A 13682-nucleotide genomic window follows, 5' to 3' on the forward strand; every position below is an offset into this window, starting at 1 on the left:
ATCATGAATTAACGAGTTGAAATGACATATTTAAAATAATCTCTTTTTATTTTTAAAAAGCTCTGTTATAAAACTGGTGGCATTCCAAGCAGGTGACTGATTAGATTTAACAGTTTTTTTAGATTTTGTTCCCTTGAACCACCCTTATATATATTTTAGAAGGAAAAATGAGGAATAGATGCAGTGATTTACTGATACACACAAATACACATGGAATTGCAGTACATAAGGGATAAAGAGAGATTTCACTCCATAAGACCTGTTGCCACTCATTTTCAGTCCAGTTCTTGCGTAATAAGTCATTACACAAAGACTATTTCGTGTGAAGCTTCAGTGAAAGGTAAATGGATCAACTGAAGGGTCAGATAGATCTCTCGGCTCTCAGGTCTTTGCTCCTGTTTTTTAAGGACATGACTTTCTGCACCACTGTAGCTATTTCTGCAGTATAATTGTCCTCCAATTGTTCAGTTTCCTCAAATTTTTTAAGGGCACACTGCACACCATGCTGAGATGTGGCAGTTGTTTTAGATTATAGATCCAAGTTTATACAGATGAGATATTTTTGCAACAGGTTGCTTGTAACAAAGGGCTTAAAGATACAATTTAAAACAGATTCTTTTCGAGGTTGTTTGTTATGTGTAAACACAACGCTGGTTTATTCCTTAAATTAGATGCAGCAAATGTCCAAAGAAAAACGATAGAGTAATAGATGTTCGAAATTCAATGTCCCCACACTTAGTTTATAAAAGAAATGCCATCACAGGTCATTGGAGACATTGTCTTTTCCCTGTGACCCACATAAGTTTCCTGCTTTACTAATTATAGTCATTGTTAAGGGACAAACAGGAAGCATTACATCACAGTCCATTTAACAATCCATTTGGAAAATTGGTTGAAACTGTTTTGCAGTCTTTTTTTTACTATTTATTGACATTTATTATGTCTTTGTGTTATTACTACAGAAATGACAACCTAATGAATCTCTTTCACAAGTTTTGCCTGGACACTGAGAAGTGAAAGACATAACAACGTGGAAATTTTTAAATGAAGTATATATGTATTGTGTAAAACCAGGAAATCATATCAAAAAGTTACTTTGCATGGTTGTGAACCTATTGACAATCACATCACAATAAAAGCTTTTATTATAGTTCCTGCTGGAACTACAGCAGTATAACATTTTTGACATAACAAACATATACGTGAGCTGTGTAAGCATTTACAGTTGGCACAGCTGCTAAAAAAGCAAAATTATGCAGTCTGTTGTGGAAAAACTAAACACGCCTACTGATTCAGCAGTTTGGAGAACCACCTTTAGCAGCAATAACTTGAAGTACTCATTTTCTGTGTCACTTTATTAGCCTCTCACAATGTTGTGGAGGAATTTCAGGCCACACTTTTTTTACAATGTTGCTTTACCTGCTCCTTAATCTCACTACAGAGCACAGTGTCGTTCATTGAGGAAGGTGACACTCATTTATATACATAGCTCTCTTAAAGTCCCAACACAGCATTTAAATCAGACTCTGGGCTGGTCTTTAACTTTTGTTCTTTAACTATTCTTTGGTAGATTTCCTCTGCTTTGGGTCATTGTCCTGTTACATGACCCAATTTTGGTCAAACTTTGGCTGTCACCTTATGCAATAGTCTTTATATATGCTTGTATTTTCTTTTATTTCACTGCTTTTCTGTTTCGTAGCACTTTTTGGGTTCCAGCTTGGATGTATGCATATTACCCTACCTTGTCCCCCCCCCCCCCCCCTTTCTTTTCTTTGTGTTTTTCCCCCCATCATATTCAATCAAATCAGCAAAGTTTGTGACTTTTTGGTGAGGGGTAAGGCATGATAAATCTAACCTTCTTTGGACTATAGAAAACAAAATAAAACAAAAGCCCTAACCTTTTTATACATTGAAGTAAAAGTCAGATTTTAGAAAAGTGTATGCCCTGCAGAACCAATCAGAATGTGGGACAGGAGGACAAAGGATAAAAATGCTGTCCAGTCCTGCGTAAAGTGGGACATCCAATCACCCTTGTCCTGCACCACCCTCACACTTGTCTCTCACTCATGACAGTACCAGTTTCTCTCCTGGCGCCCTTTCATGTCCCTTCTCTATATCCACAGAGACACAGTCCAACTCCTTCTGACCTTCTCTGAACTTCTCCATCAACACTATCACAGCTTAAAGTTGAAAAGTAATAATGATAATAATTAGAAAAATAGCGTAATCGCTTATTCAAGTACACCAGTGTGGCTAAGTGATACGTGGTGGCGCTGTAGAGTCAGCATACCCACTATTCAATCCGCGAAGAAAAACACAACGACGGACGTAAAGAAGACAAACCGGAACATAAACAAAGGCTCAGCGTGACTCTGAAAGAGTGAGCCTGTGACACCTGTTGTTTTTTTCTGGATTAGAGAAATGAAAACTGTCTCTCTGTTAGGGTCTGGTGTGTTGTGATGTGATGTCCGTGTTTGTACCGATCACCAGCTTTGTGCGCATGCGGCTCACATGGATAGGCTCTCTGCTGCTTAGACCCCCTCCCACTGGACTCAGGTGTGTGTTGGCAGCCGGTAAAAAGGACCTGATAGACCTTCCTGTCCTGGTCGAGGATGAGCTCGAAGAGCAGTTTGTGAGAGGATCTGGACCTGGAGGACAGGCGACCAACAAAACCAGCAACTGCGTGGTGCTAAAGCACATCCCCACTGGGATCGTGGTGAAGGTGCTTTTTGTTCACCAATAGTTAATCGTGTAATGGTGTCCAGTACATCTGGAATACCTTTGATATTGTTTGTTGTCTTTTAATCTCCTCTCTAGTGCCACCAGACCAGATCTGTGGACATAAATCGAAAACGTGCCCGAGAGATTATGAGGGAGAAACTCGACGTTGCGTACAAAGGAGAGCTCAGTGAAGTTGTGATGAAGAAGAAGGAGTCTGTGCTCAGGAAGCAAGAAAAGAGGAGGAAGGCCAACGAGAACCTGGAGAGAAAGAGACTGTTGAAAGAAGCGCTGGCTGCAGACTCCAAGCCCGGAAATGACACTGTATGAGTGGTGTGTGTGTGTGTGTGTGTGTGTGTGGTCGGTGAGGTCAGAGATACTTGAATGATCCTGCACGTTGTGTCTGTAAAGCCTCAGTCTGAAGAAGTGCTGTCAGCTCTAATAACAAGATTTTATTTGTTTAGCTTCAGACAGGCACAGTATCAGTGTGTCACATAAGGATTAAAATAAAGTTATGTGTGATTGGTTGTTTATTCGTGTGAGTCTAAACTTGAGTTAAATAGGGGGGTCTGCTTCGTTTACCTTTAGATTGAAGTAGGATGGCAAAAATTTTGGAAGCCATGGAGCATTCAGCATATTTGAATTTCACAAGAAAAAGCTTAAAAAGAGACGAGTTGATCTGTGGATGTCTTCATGTTGAAACCTAAAGGTGTCACCAGAACACAGTAATATATAAGTGGACCTATTGCAAATGAACATAAAAAACGTTTGCTTCTATTTATACTGATTATAGGATGCTGAAAAATTGCATTGAAATGAATTACAGTTGCTGGACACTTTAAGTACCTTGCTGCTACCCAGTTAGATCCCTTTTTCCCTCCAGAGCTACCTAAATTCTTTTCACATAGATTCAAGATGGTGTCAGAAACATTCCTCTTTGGTCCATACCGGCATAATAGCATTGCACAGATTTGTAGGCTGAATATTCATGATATAAATGTCCTGTTCAATCGCATCCCAAAGGGGCTCTATTGAATTGAGATCTGGTGACTGTGGAGGCAATTTGAGTACTCAAGCAGTTTAAGATGCTTTTGGCTTTATGACATGGTGTGTTATCCATCAGAAAATGGGTGCTCTGTGGTCATAAAGGGATGATCAGCAGCAATACTCAGTTGGTACCAAGGGGCATAAAGTATGCCAAGGAAATACCATAACAAGTGGTTATTGGAGTTACTGTTACCTTCCTATCAGCTCAAAGCAGTCTGGGCTCCCCTGACTTCTATAATCAAGAAGGCATTTTAACCCAGAGAACTGCTGCTCACTGGATATCTTTACTCATTCAGACCACTATCTGAAAACACTAAAGATGGTTGTGTGGGAAAATCCCAGCGGATCAGCAGTTTTTTTTTTTTTTTTTTTACAATACTCAGACCATTACGTCTGCATAATTTTTAACAGTACCTCTTACATCCTTTTGCCACTAGATGTCAGTAAAAATCTCTTTCTCTACATTAATAGGATGTTTTATTTAGAAAGTTTTATTTAAAAAGCAAATGTGGGTCTGTGCTCAATTCTAGCCATATCTAAGTAAAAATCATGATCTCTAGCTGTAAGTTATTGTCTTTTATTCTTATCTTTGCGATGTTATATTCCGTTAATATTACTTTTATAAGCTCTTTACAGGTAAACAGGCAAAACAGATTGTTTTGTGTTGCTATTAAAATAATTATCATTAACTGTTATTTAATGCCACTGAGAAAAACTTTTGCAAAGAGACCGATAACACGCAGAGCCGTCAGCTGGGGCCAATCAGAGAGCTGTTTTCAAACCCAAGCCCCTCCCGTCTGTACTTAAGAGCCAATGAGAAGCGGAGTAGTATTTTTAAATCCTCCACGCTCTCTCCGGAGTGATGCGGTCTGATATTTGTCGTTGCAGTGAACTGAGTACAGTAAGGAACCAGAAGACACAGGACTGCATTTAACAGCTCCCACGTCCTCTGTGGATTTTTATTTGTGTACTGACATGGCAAAAGGTAACTGAGACGTGTTGCTGTTTGTGTAGTAGCTGACTGCTAAATGCTAGTTAGCGCAAAAAAAGGGACTAGGTTTGTTAAAATACACGTGGCTGTTTACAAATAAAACTCAGCGGTAGTGTTTTTTTTGTCGTATATGTCAATGAATTGTTAGATAGAAGAGCTCAAATTTATTCATGTCTATGTTTATGCAGGGAAGAAAAATGTGCTGAGAGTCGACAAAAAGCCAGAGAACCCTGCTGAAGATACAGTAACCTCACTGACGGAGACAAAGGAAAACAAGCCAGCAAATAACAAGGTAACAAGGCTCTCCTCAGCTTATGCATCTCCAAAGCAGGAAGCTCACATTTTCTGGTAAACCAATTAGTGTTACTCTTGCAAGGGGTAAATCCTCCGCTTCATGCTGTGAACTAGGGGTTTCAAAAATAAGGGCCCGGAGACCAGAAGCTGCCCGGCAGATATTCCAGTACGGCCCAACTGGACAGGTTGAAAGAAGACCTACATTTTGGACTTTTAACTTTAATGTTATAGGTTTTACAGCTTTAGCTTTACTGATAAACACCTCCCTTCTGAGTATTCATGCTACACCAAAGTAACTAGGTTGATAGTTACAAAATATCTAATCAAAGTGGGCTTAATCTAGCTAGTGGATGTAAAATAAGTATGAGATTCCCTCTAGGTCCTTCATGTCCTTACTCAGAGTCCGGCCACAGTGGACACCTGGTTTCAGTACAGCTATTTGTATGTTATAACTTACTCCTTCTCTGTGTCTGAGTGAATGACCAACAGTAGTACAAGGATTCACTGACCATGTTAATGAATTCTTGTGAGAGAAACTCCGCTTGACACACAAGTAGAGAGGGAGAAAAACTTGAACATTTAATTTGAGCAATTTGAAATTTAGGCCTGTGGCTTGCAAATGGCAGAAAAATATTAATGCCTCATCTTTTTTACAGTTTGCGCACTGTATGGGTCAGGAATGTATGCTCCTAATTTACTTTAGATTGCTGCATCCACATTCCTGTACTTGATTTAAACTGGATATTTGAATCGGTTAAATTGTGAGCAGATTTTCCTGCAAGTCCTGTCAGAAAATCTCAGTTTAGTGTTCCCTTTTATATATGTTATAAAGTATTGAATGAGTGAGAAACAGCTGATTATGGACAGAGTCTTTGTTAGAGTTGCCAGACCAAGCCGTGCAATTTTTGCAATTTGTTCATGGTTTGTTTGTTTTTTTGGACTCGGCTGGATTAAAGCGATGGATAAAATCTGTTTTCTGTTCTCAAAGGTGCTGGAAAGCACAGTGCTAAGTGTGCAACATGTCTCTAGATTTAGACAAGTTCCTGAACAGTGATGAAATGCTACACTTTGTTTATTGCATCAGATCACTCTCATACAGCTTTCTCTTTATGACCCATGTTTATAATGATTTTTGTAGGGTTGTAAAGGTAACGTGCAGACAGTTCTCCCAAGTCTACGGACTCCAAGCAAGCCCAGGTCCCCTCTGAGTGACAGTTCAAGCACGCTCATTCAGGAAGGAAATGATTCGGATTCAACTAAACCAGATATGCCAAAACTGAAAAAAGGTAAATTCTTAAATTAAGCACTTACTTTGTTATTTCACTGTTGTCCTTTTAGTTGCTGTTTCATCAGCATTCATGTGAGCTACACAACTTTCCAGGCTACTAGTAGTAGTAGCGCTCACTGACCTGTTCTTCTTAAATATTTGTGGTGTTTTTGTTTCTTCTGTGTTTAAGGCTCATCCAATAAAATGAAAGCTGAGGTATCCAAAGTCCAGAAGGCTGAAATGGCTTGTCATAGTGATGAAACAAGAGAAAAGGCCTCTGAGCAACCAAGCTCCACCTCGCATACTGACGTCAGGTCTGCAACAGATGGCAGTGTCCCAAAATCCAAGTCTCGGGGCAGAAATGGACACAAGCTGGGAGCAAAAAAGTGGGTACATGTCACCAACGTGCCAGTCTCATTAAAAACACAGAGGGGGTGGGCACGGACTCTTTCACACTCACTTGCACAAGCATAATGACTTATTACTCTGATGTCTCTTGTTTTCAGGATGGAGAGTAAAGCTCTTCAAAACAGAAAGGTCACTGACTACTTTCCCATCAGGCGCAGTAACAGAAAAACAAATGCAGAGTTAAAGGTCTGTATTGACTAATACTTTTCCAGATTTCTGAAAGGACTTCAAAATTTTTTGGTTGGGTTTTTCTTTTTTTTTTTTTTTCTTTTTGAAAGCCACTAAATGCTGATCTATGACTCATTAAAGCATAGAGGCACCTAACTCGAGGGATGAACCATGAGTTGTGTCTACACAGTTGGCAAAGAAACAGTTAAATAACACATAATTTATTAGTTTCTTTTAGTTTATTAGTTTCTTTCACTGAAGCCTCATTGGAAATGGTCTCTGTGGAGTGGCTGTCGAGCCATTCTTAAGGGAGGGGGTGAAACTATTAAAACAAAAATGTATATAAAGTTGTCTTGATGTTCTCTTTAATAAAAAAAAAAAAAACTAAACTAAATGATCTAATCACTGTTAACAGAGTGAACAACACAAGCACCTCGATGACCTGATAAAGAATGACATTGAAGAAGGAATGGAGGTAATGTTTACATTTGTGCCACTACAAAACTCTGCATGCAGACATGATCCCTGAATGCTGGTTAAGCAACATTTGCTAATCCAGTGTACATTTTCACTGTGAACAGGTCAAAAACATAGACGGCAAGGGGAGAGGGGTATTTGCTGTGAGTGGTTTCAAAAGGGGAGATTTTGTCGTGGAGTATCACGGAGACCTGCTGGACCTGACTGAAGCTAAAATCAGAGAGGCCCAGTACGCTGAGGATCCTCAAACAGGCTGTTACATGTACTACTTCCAGTATCAATCCAAAACTTACTGGTAAGTCCAAATGGCATTGCTCTGCAAGAGGTCTCACACCCGTGCACACAAACCTTCAAAGTATGTGAGATTAATCTTTAATCATCAGTTTATTCAGTGTTGGCGTCTCACCATAGACCTGTATATATTCACCCTATGACTTTTTTTTTTTTTTTTTTTTTTTTTTTTCCTCCAAATAGTTTCTGTGTCATTTTTGTCTCCCTGGAAATCGAAATTCTAGTTGTACATAGGTTTTGTTTTGTTTTTTTTAGAATCATAAAAGCATGTGTTCTTTAGGATGAGTAATTATTTCTTTAATACAAAAAGCACTGTTATAAAACTTTATTCTAGCTGACATTTTATTATGCGAAAGACATCTCCTAGAATTAAAAACAAAAGTTTAATAGCTGTGATTTTAGTATGGACACCTGTCTTGTGTTGTGACAGTCATGTCTGTGTATCACAGTGTTGATGCCACAAAGGAAACGAGTCGGCTTGGTAGGCTGATCAACCACTGTAAAACTGGAAACTGCCAGACGAGGCTTCACCCCATCGATGGAACGCCTCACCTGATCTTGGTCGCCTCCAGAGACATCAATGCAGGCGAGGAGCTGCTTTACGATTATGGCGATCGGAGTAAAGCCTCAATCCTTGCTCACCCATGGCTCAAACACTGAGACCTTGACTTTTTTTTTTTTTTCCGTTAATATATGAATTTGTCCCGTCTGCTGTCCAGTTTCTTTATGGAAAAAGATGTGATACTTGAAATGTTTTATTTTGTATAGATGCTCAAACTTCAGCTGGTGAAGTATATTTTTTATCAGGATTTTATATCTTTATGAAATGTAGCAGTCATTTTCTTTGAGAAGCAGGTTTGCACTGTGAACGGGGTTTCCTTTAGTAATTGTCATTCTAGCTTTTGTAAATTATTACATGTGCTGTAAATTGAGGAATAAAGCGGTCTTCATTCCTGCCGTGACATGATTGGTGGTGCATTCGATAACTAAATAAGGGACACATCTACTATCCTCCAGGTGGGACAAGACCATATCGTGCATCGGGGGTTTCAAACATACGGCCAGGAGCCTGAATTGGCCTGGCGAAGACTCCAATGTGACCCATGGGATGGCTTTTTCAAACATTGTGAATTGTTTTTTTTTTTTTGTTTTTTTTAACTATATTTTCACAGGTTTTACAGCCTGGGCCATTCACAGCACACCAAAGTAATTAAATTATAGATTTTTATTTATTTATTTTTATAAACACATTTACTTCTTTCAATTTAAGCCCAAAGAGTCATGTTGGCAGATTTCTTTCACTTACTACAGCAGTGTTTCTTCTCCATGAGACCTTCTGTTGAAATTGCAAAGTGACGGTACATTATGAATTGTTCTGTTATAGCCCAGCCACTACTGTGATTACAGTGATGATATTTAACATTTAGAGCCACTTAATTATGGGCTGGTTCCCATATGCAACACATGTCATTCTTGCTTCATTCATACAATGAACACATTGGAGAACAACTCCGCTGAGTCCAGTCTCTAGCCATGCAGTCTAAAGTGCCATTGGTGACCTGTTCCACCTCCTGCGCTACTGTCACCTCAAAATTAAACTCACAACATGATGCAGTGTGGTGCATTTTTATATAAAATCTTAAATGGTAAAAGGCTAAAAGTGTAATTACTCTGTCATCTTTTATAACTTAAAACAACATGAATACAAATAACTCCACCTAATACCTGTATAATAAACACTACATCTGTGCCTCTTCCCTCCTTTTTAATCGCCTAATTCCTACATTTATTTTAGCAATTGAAACATCTGTCAACATAGCGTACTGAAATTGATGTCCAGGTCAGAGGCAGGAGGACGTAGGAGAGGAGGGCACAAAGAAATAAAAGCCCATGTAGAGGGGCTTGTATCCAGCAATGGTCTCCAGCAGATACTGAACTCTAAATACTATGTTGCATGGTCCCTCCATGTTATATGTCCACAAATTCTTTAGTGCAGTTAGGAGATAAAAGCAAAATTTGCTACAAAATTTCTTTAAAACGTACCTGACGAGGCTTTAAGAGTGAAAGTAGGAATATTTCCACACATGCAGCTAGCACTTGAGATTGGGTTAAACAAGTGTGTAGTGTTAAAGCCATTTATCAGTGAGGCTAATTGGGGGGGAAAAAAGGGTTCATTTGTTAGAGAGCAAAAAAATGGGACCCTGCAGCAATGAAAAAGGTCATGTCATGTGATTCGAAGGGTGCAGATTTACTCCGTTCCAGAGTGATGGGCATCTTAGGATAAGAAGAGAGGGGATGATGTGATGTAGCAGTCAAGCCTACAGTACGAGCCTGTGGGAGCAGTGTTACGATGTGGTGGTTGGTGACTAATCTAAATATAGTGACCAGGTTTTTCCATCATTGCATGAACTGAACTGTCAACAAAGCTAAAGACAGTTCAGTGAAATATGAGAGTGGGTTACCTTTTTGTCCCGCCTACCCTTCTTCACACAAAACAGAAGTCAACGAGAGGACTTCAGCAAGAACAAAGCCTTGTAATCTGCTGATTAAAGCCTGTAAATCTATGCTGTAATTTGTGTATTAGCAATATTTTTGGCATCTGGCTAAAATATGATAAAACAAAAGCTTTTTAAATATTCAACTTGAGACAAAACACAAGTACAATCAAATTTATTATTAGATTTTGATTGGGTATTTCACCTTCATTAACAAGATAGAGATGAGTGATGGGAATGTGCCTACATAAAGACCTTATCGTGGCTCATTAAAAAACAAGAAAAAAAAAAAAAAGCTGATGTTCAAGTTTATAAATAATTATAAACTTGAACATCTAACATGATCATCACTTGTTAAATAATACTTTCCAGTTTCCTTTCCATATCTTATTTTTACAGAATTAAAAGATGTCTACTCTAAAAACATCTTAGGTTAAAAATTAGTACAAAATATAATGCTTATTAAAACTGACAAATACTTCTTAAAAAGTACAAAAGGAGTTTAATTGTGCCGACAAATCCTGTTTGTCTCCTACATGGTCAGTTCTCCGTGAAAGCTTTTCTTCTCATTTTCGCCTGAATGAAAACCTACAAACAGAAAGGTCAGAGTTAGCTGAAGGAGCGCTGGTGAACATGGAGCACGCAAACAACGCTGCATCACGGGAGGCTGTGATTACTGACGGAAGCATTTTGGCAGAGGCGTACTCTCTCTCTGCGTCTCGTTCACTGCTCAGACAAACATCCTGAGCGTCAGCATGAATTCACCCAGTCACAAGTATATCATTAGGAGACAGGAGACGGGCTGTGAGAACAATCTCCCTGCTAGCTTATTACAGCATCATGTGGTTGCTGCTCAGAATTCTTCTGAATCCTTTCCATTTGAGGTGCACGGCTTAAAACAAGGCCTACTTTTACTTCCTTTTTTCCGCTTTCTTTATATTATTTTTAGTCATCTGTAAATACTTTTGTTGGTAAACCGAGCCAGCTTGTTACTCACAGTTTGCCTATGGTCGTCTTCTCTTCTTTCGTGTCGTTTATCATGGCTGGTCTGTGTTCTGTAGCTGCAGGTGTCTCCACCTGCCATGGTGGAGATGGAGACACCTCCACCATGGCTGGTTCAGCTTGTGGCAGGATCCCACTGCAGGAGAACGGGGATATTTATGATCACTAAGAGTATTTTATAAGACAGGCTAATATTTCATTTTATGAGACATGATCGATCTTGCTGCTTTAAAATGACAACAAATTAAAAAAAACATGATGTGATTGACAATGAAATGTGAGGCTTCTATAATATGCATATATCCTTTTGCATTCATTGGCTAGTTGTGGTTCTTATATTTGTGCACTCAGTGTTATAATTACATAGTCACATTCACTCATTGGCACTTTATTAGGTACACCTGTTCAACTGCTTTTTAACAAAAATATCTAATCAGCCAATCACATGGCAGCAGCACAATAGATTCATGCACGTAGACCTGGTCAAGAGGAGGTGCTGAACTTTAAACCAAACATCAGAACAGAAATGAAAGGTGGTTTAAGTGACTTTGAAAGTAACATGGGGGTCAAACTAGACATGCTAGTCTGAGTATGTCATAAACTGCTGATCTGCTGGGATTTTCCCACGTGACCATCTCTATGGTTTACAGAGGCTAGCCTTATAAAGACCAGCTCAGATCAGAAACTGAGGCTCAAATTCACACGGTCTCACCAAAATTAGACAATAGAAGATTAAAAAAAATGGTGCCTGGTCTGAGGAATCTCGAGTTCTACTGCAATGGCAGGGTCAGAATTTGCCATAAAACAAGATGAAAACACAGCTCAATTCGCCTTGTTTGAATGGTTCAGGCATGTGGTGGTGGTCATGGTATACTGATGCAGAGGATATTTTCTTGACACACTTTGGGCTTCTTTGTACCAACTGAGCATCGTAGAAACCATCTACCTGATCTTTAGAACTACTGTGTACTCATCCTCAGATGGCCGCTTCCATAACAGGCCGTGTCACAAAGCTCAGAGCATGACAGTGAGTTCAGCTCAAATGGCAACCACAGTCACCAAATCTAACAGCCTCTAACAGCCCACAAGTCTGCAGCAATGGTGTGATGCTGTCATGTCAACATCAAAATCTGAGGAATGTTTCCAGCTCCTTGCTGAATCTGTGCCACAATGAATTAAAGGTTTGAAGGCAAAAGGTGGTCCAACCTACTAGCAAGTTGTACCTAATAGAGTGGCTGATCATTTTATGCATTTCCCCATGGACTCAGTGTAATTCTAGTTGAAACTGATATGAGATTCAAGCCAGTCTGACATAGCATTATACAGCAGCCCATCAATAAATCCTCTTACAAGCGCACAGTCTTCAGGTGTATTGACACTGAGCAGGTGCATTAGCTACATGTTTCTGATATAAATAAAGATTTATCATTATTTTATGTACTCTTAGAAGCCAGAGTGAACTTTACATTTCACACCGGTTACCTCTTGTACAGCTGAAGCTCCTCCTGGGCCACCATGAGCTGAGCCTTCAGCTGGTTCCTCTCTTGCAGCACCTCCTTCAGCTCCTGCATAGTGAATCGGGGTCTGTTAGGGTCTGTCAGGTCCACCACCAGCTGGTTCGGTCCCGAAGTCTGCTGTGATTAAAAAAACAAAAAGCCATATTTAAAGGTCTACTTCTATCTGACAAGAGCCTGAACTATAGAGCGTCAAACTCACCGCGCCAGGCCTGGAGGAGCCCTCCTTGATGATCCTATCCAGTTCGCTCTTGAGGTTGTCCCGCTCCATTTTCAGCTCCTCCAGAGACAAGTTGTACTTGTTGACCAAAGTCTCAAACATTTCCAACACACGGACTATCCTAAACTGTAGGTCTGACACTTCTTCGCCAGTGCTGCTGATTTTTAACAGATCTCTTCCGATTACGTACGAGATATCATACACATCTTCCACAGTGAGCTCGAAAGCGTCCTTCTCGAAAGCCCGAGCTGGTGACGATTCCTCACCAAACTCCATGACTCAGCGGGACGGCCGAAATAAACTCGACTTTTTTTCCCCCGGATGCCACTCATAAGTCCTTAAACCCCACTCTTTCTCACTCTTTCTCGACTTCGGCTCGTACAGAGCGAAGGTGGCTAACTTTGGAGAAGCAGCACTTCCCCCATCACTCACGCACCAATGGCGTGACTCGTCGGACAGCAGAGGAGGGCAAAGTATCCTAGCGACAGGTGAGTACAAAGATCGTGTACAAGTCAAGAGCGCTCACTCGGCTCTGGCTATCCGCCAGATCACAGATCGTCGGTTTGTAAGGAAAATAAAGCAGTTTGTGAGTGAGACATCACTCTCCATATAGTCTCTCTGAACTTCTCTCAATCAAATCAGTTGAGAAAACACGTGATTTCATGTATTTTGTTTTAGTGGCTCTGGTTAGCTGACTAACTACAGTAAAACAAAAGGTTTGGGAGAAAAATATCCTAAATCTTTAAGATTGAAATTTGATGACTTTTCCGAAAATGACACAAAATAAACA

The 13682-nt window shown here is 39.8% G+C and overlaps 3 protein-coding genes across 5 annotated transcripts in view; 2 read left to right on the top strand and 1 right to left on the bottom strand.

The window, feature by feature from the left end:
* The window catches only part of mtrfr (mitochondrial translation release factor in rescue), a 3940-nt gene extending 689 nt beyond the window's left edge, over positions 1–3251 (top strand). Inside the window, exons 2-3 of the mRNA XM_085475483.1 lie at positions 2444–2722; positions 2818–3251. Coding sequence (XP_085331609.1) covers positions 2465–2722; positions 2818–3048 — 489 coding nt within the window. The 5' untranslated portion in view covers positions 2444–2464 and the 3' untranslated portion in view covers positions 3049–3251. The remainder of the gene's footprint in view (positions 1–2443; positions 2723–2817) is intronic.
* The window catches only part of kmt5ab (lysine methyltransferase 5Ab), a 9408-nt gene extending 780 nt beyond the window's left edge, over positions 1–8628 (top strand). The window contains exons 2-9 of one of the 2 annotated variants that reach the window (XM_085475481.1): positions 4654–4750; positions 4945–5048; positions 6189–6336; positions 6508–6703; positions 6824–6911; positions 7309–7368; positions 7475–7665; positions 8111–8628. In XM_085475481.1, the coding sequence (XP_085331607.1) occupies positions 4741–4750; positions 4945–5048; positions 6189–6336; positions 6508–6703; positions 6824–6911; positions 7309–7368; positions 7475–7665; positions 8111–8321 (1008 nt within the window). In that variant the 5' untranslated portion in view covers positions 4654–4740 and the 3' untranslated portion in view covers positions 8322–8628. The remainder of the gene's footprint in view (positions 1–4653; positions 4751–4944; positions 5049–6188; positions 6337–6507; positions 6704–6823; positions 6912–7308; positions 7369–7474; positions 7666–8110) is intronic. The other variant, XM_085475480.1, reaches the window with a different exon arrangement.
* Positions 8629–10314: 1686 nt separating this feature from the next.
* rilpl2 (Rab interacting lysosomal protein-like 2) lies at positions 10315–13379 on the bottom strand. Of its 2 annotated transcripts, none has more exons than XM_085475485.1 (4): positions 12875–13379; positions 12641–12789; positions 11154–11294; positions 10315–10744 (listed from the first exon to the last, which is right to left on the bottom strand). In XM_085475485.1, the coding sequence occupies exons 1-4, from the start codon at positions 13166–13168 to the stop codon at positions 10723–10725; spliced, it is 606 nt and encodes a 201-aa protein (XP_085331611.1). In that variant the 5' UTR covers positions 13169–13379; the 3' UTR covers positions 10315–10722. The 2 variants fall into 2 exon arrangements, with proteins under 2 accessions (XP_085331611.1, XP_085331610.1); XM_085475484.1 differs by having other exon boundaries at positions 12641–12792; positions 12875–13378.
* Positions 13380–13682: the final 303 nt, after the last annotated feature.

The sequence above is a fragment of the Copadichromis virginalis genome, linkage group LG12 (genome assembly GCF_057382275.1).
Source record: "Copadichromis virginalis isolate Kocher_CV1m ecotype Utaka linkage group LG12, C_Virginalis_male_GT1.1, whole genome shotgun sequence".
NCBI lineage: Eukaryota > Metazoa > Chordata > Actinopteri > Cichliformes > Cichlidae > Copadichromis > Copadichromis virginalis.

What these genes read in the sequence shown, in the direction of transcription:
- rilpl2 (XM_085475484.1), bottom strand. Translation starts at nt 13,168, where the DNA reads ATGGAGTTTGGTGAGGAATCGTCACCAGCTCGGGCTTTCGAGAAGGAC. An exon ending in GCTCCTCCAGGCCTGGCGCG is followed by an intron (nt 12,793 to 12,874) that starts GTGAGTTTGACG and finishes TTTTAATCACAG; the next exon opens with CAGACTTCGGGACCGAACCA. An exon ending in GAGCTTCAGCTGTACAAGAG is followed by an intron (nt 11,295 to 12,640) that starts GTAACCGGTGTG and finishes GTTCTCCTGCAG; the next exon opens with TGGGATCCTGCCACAAGCTG.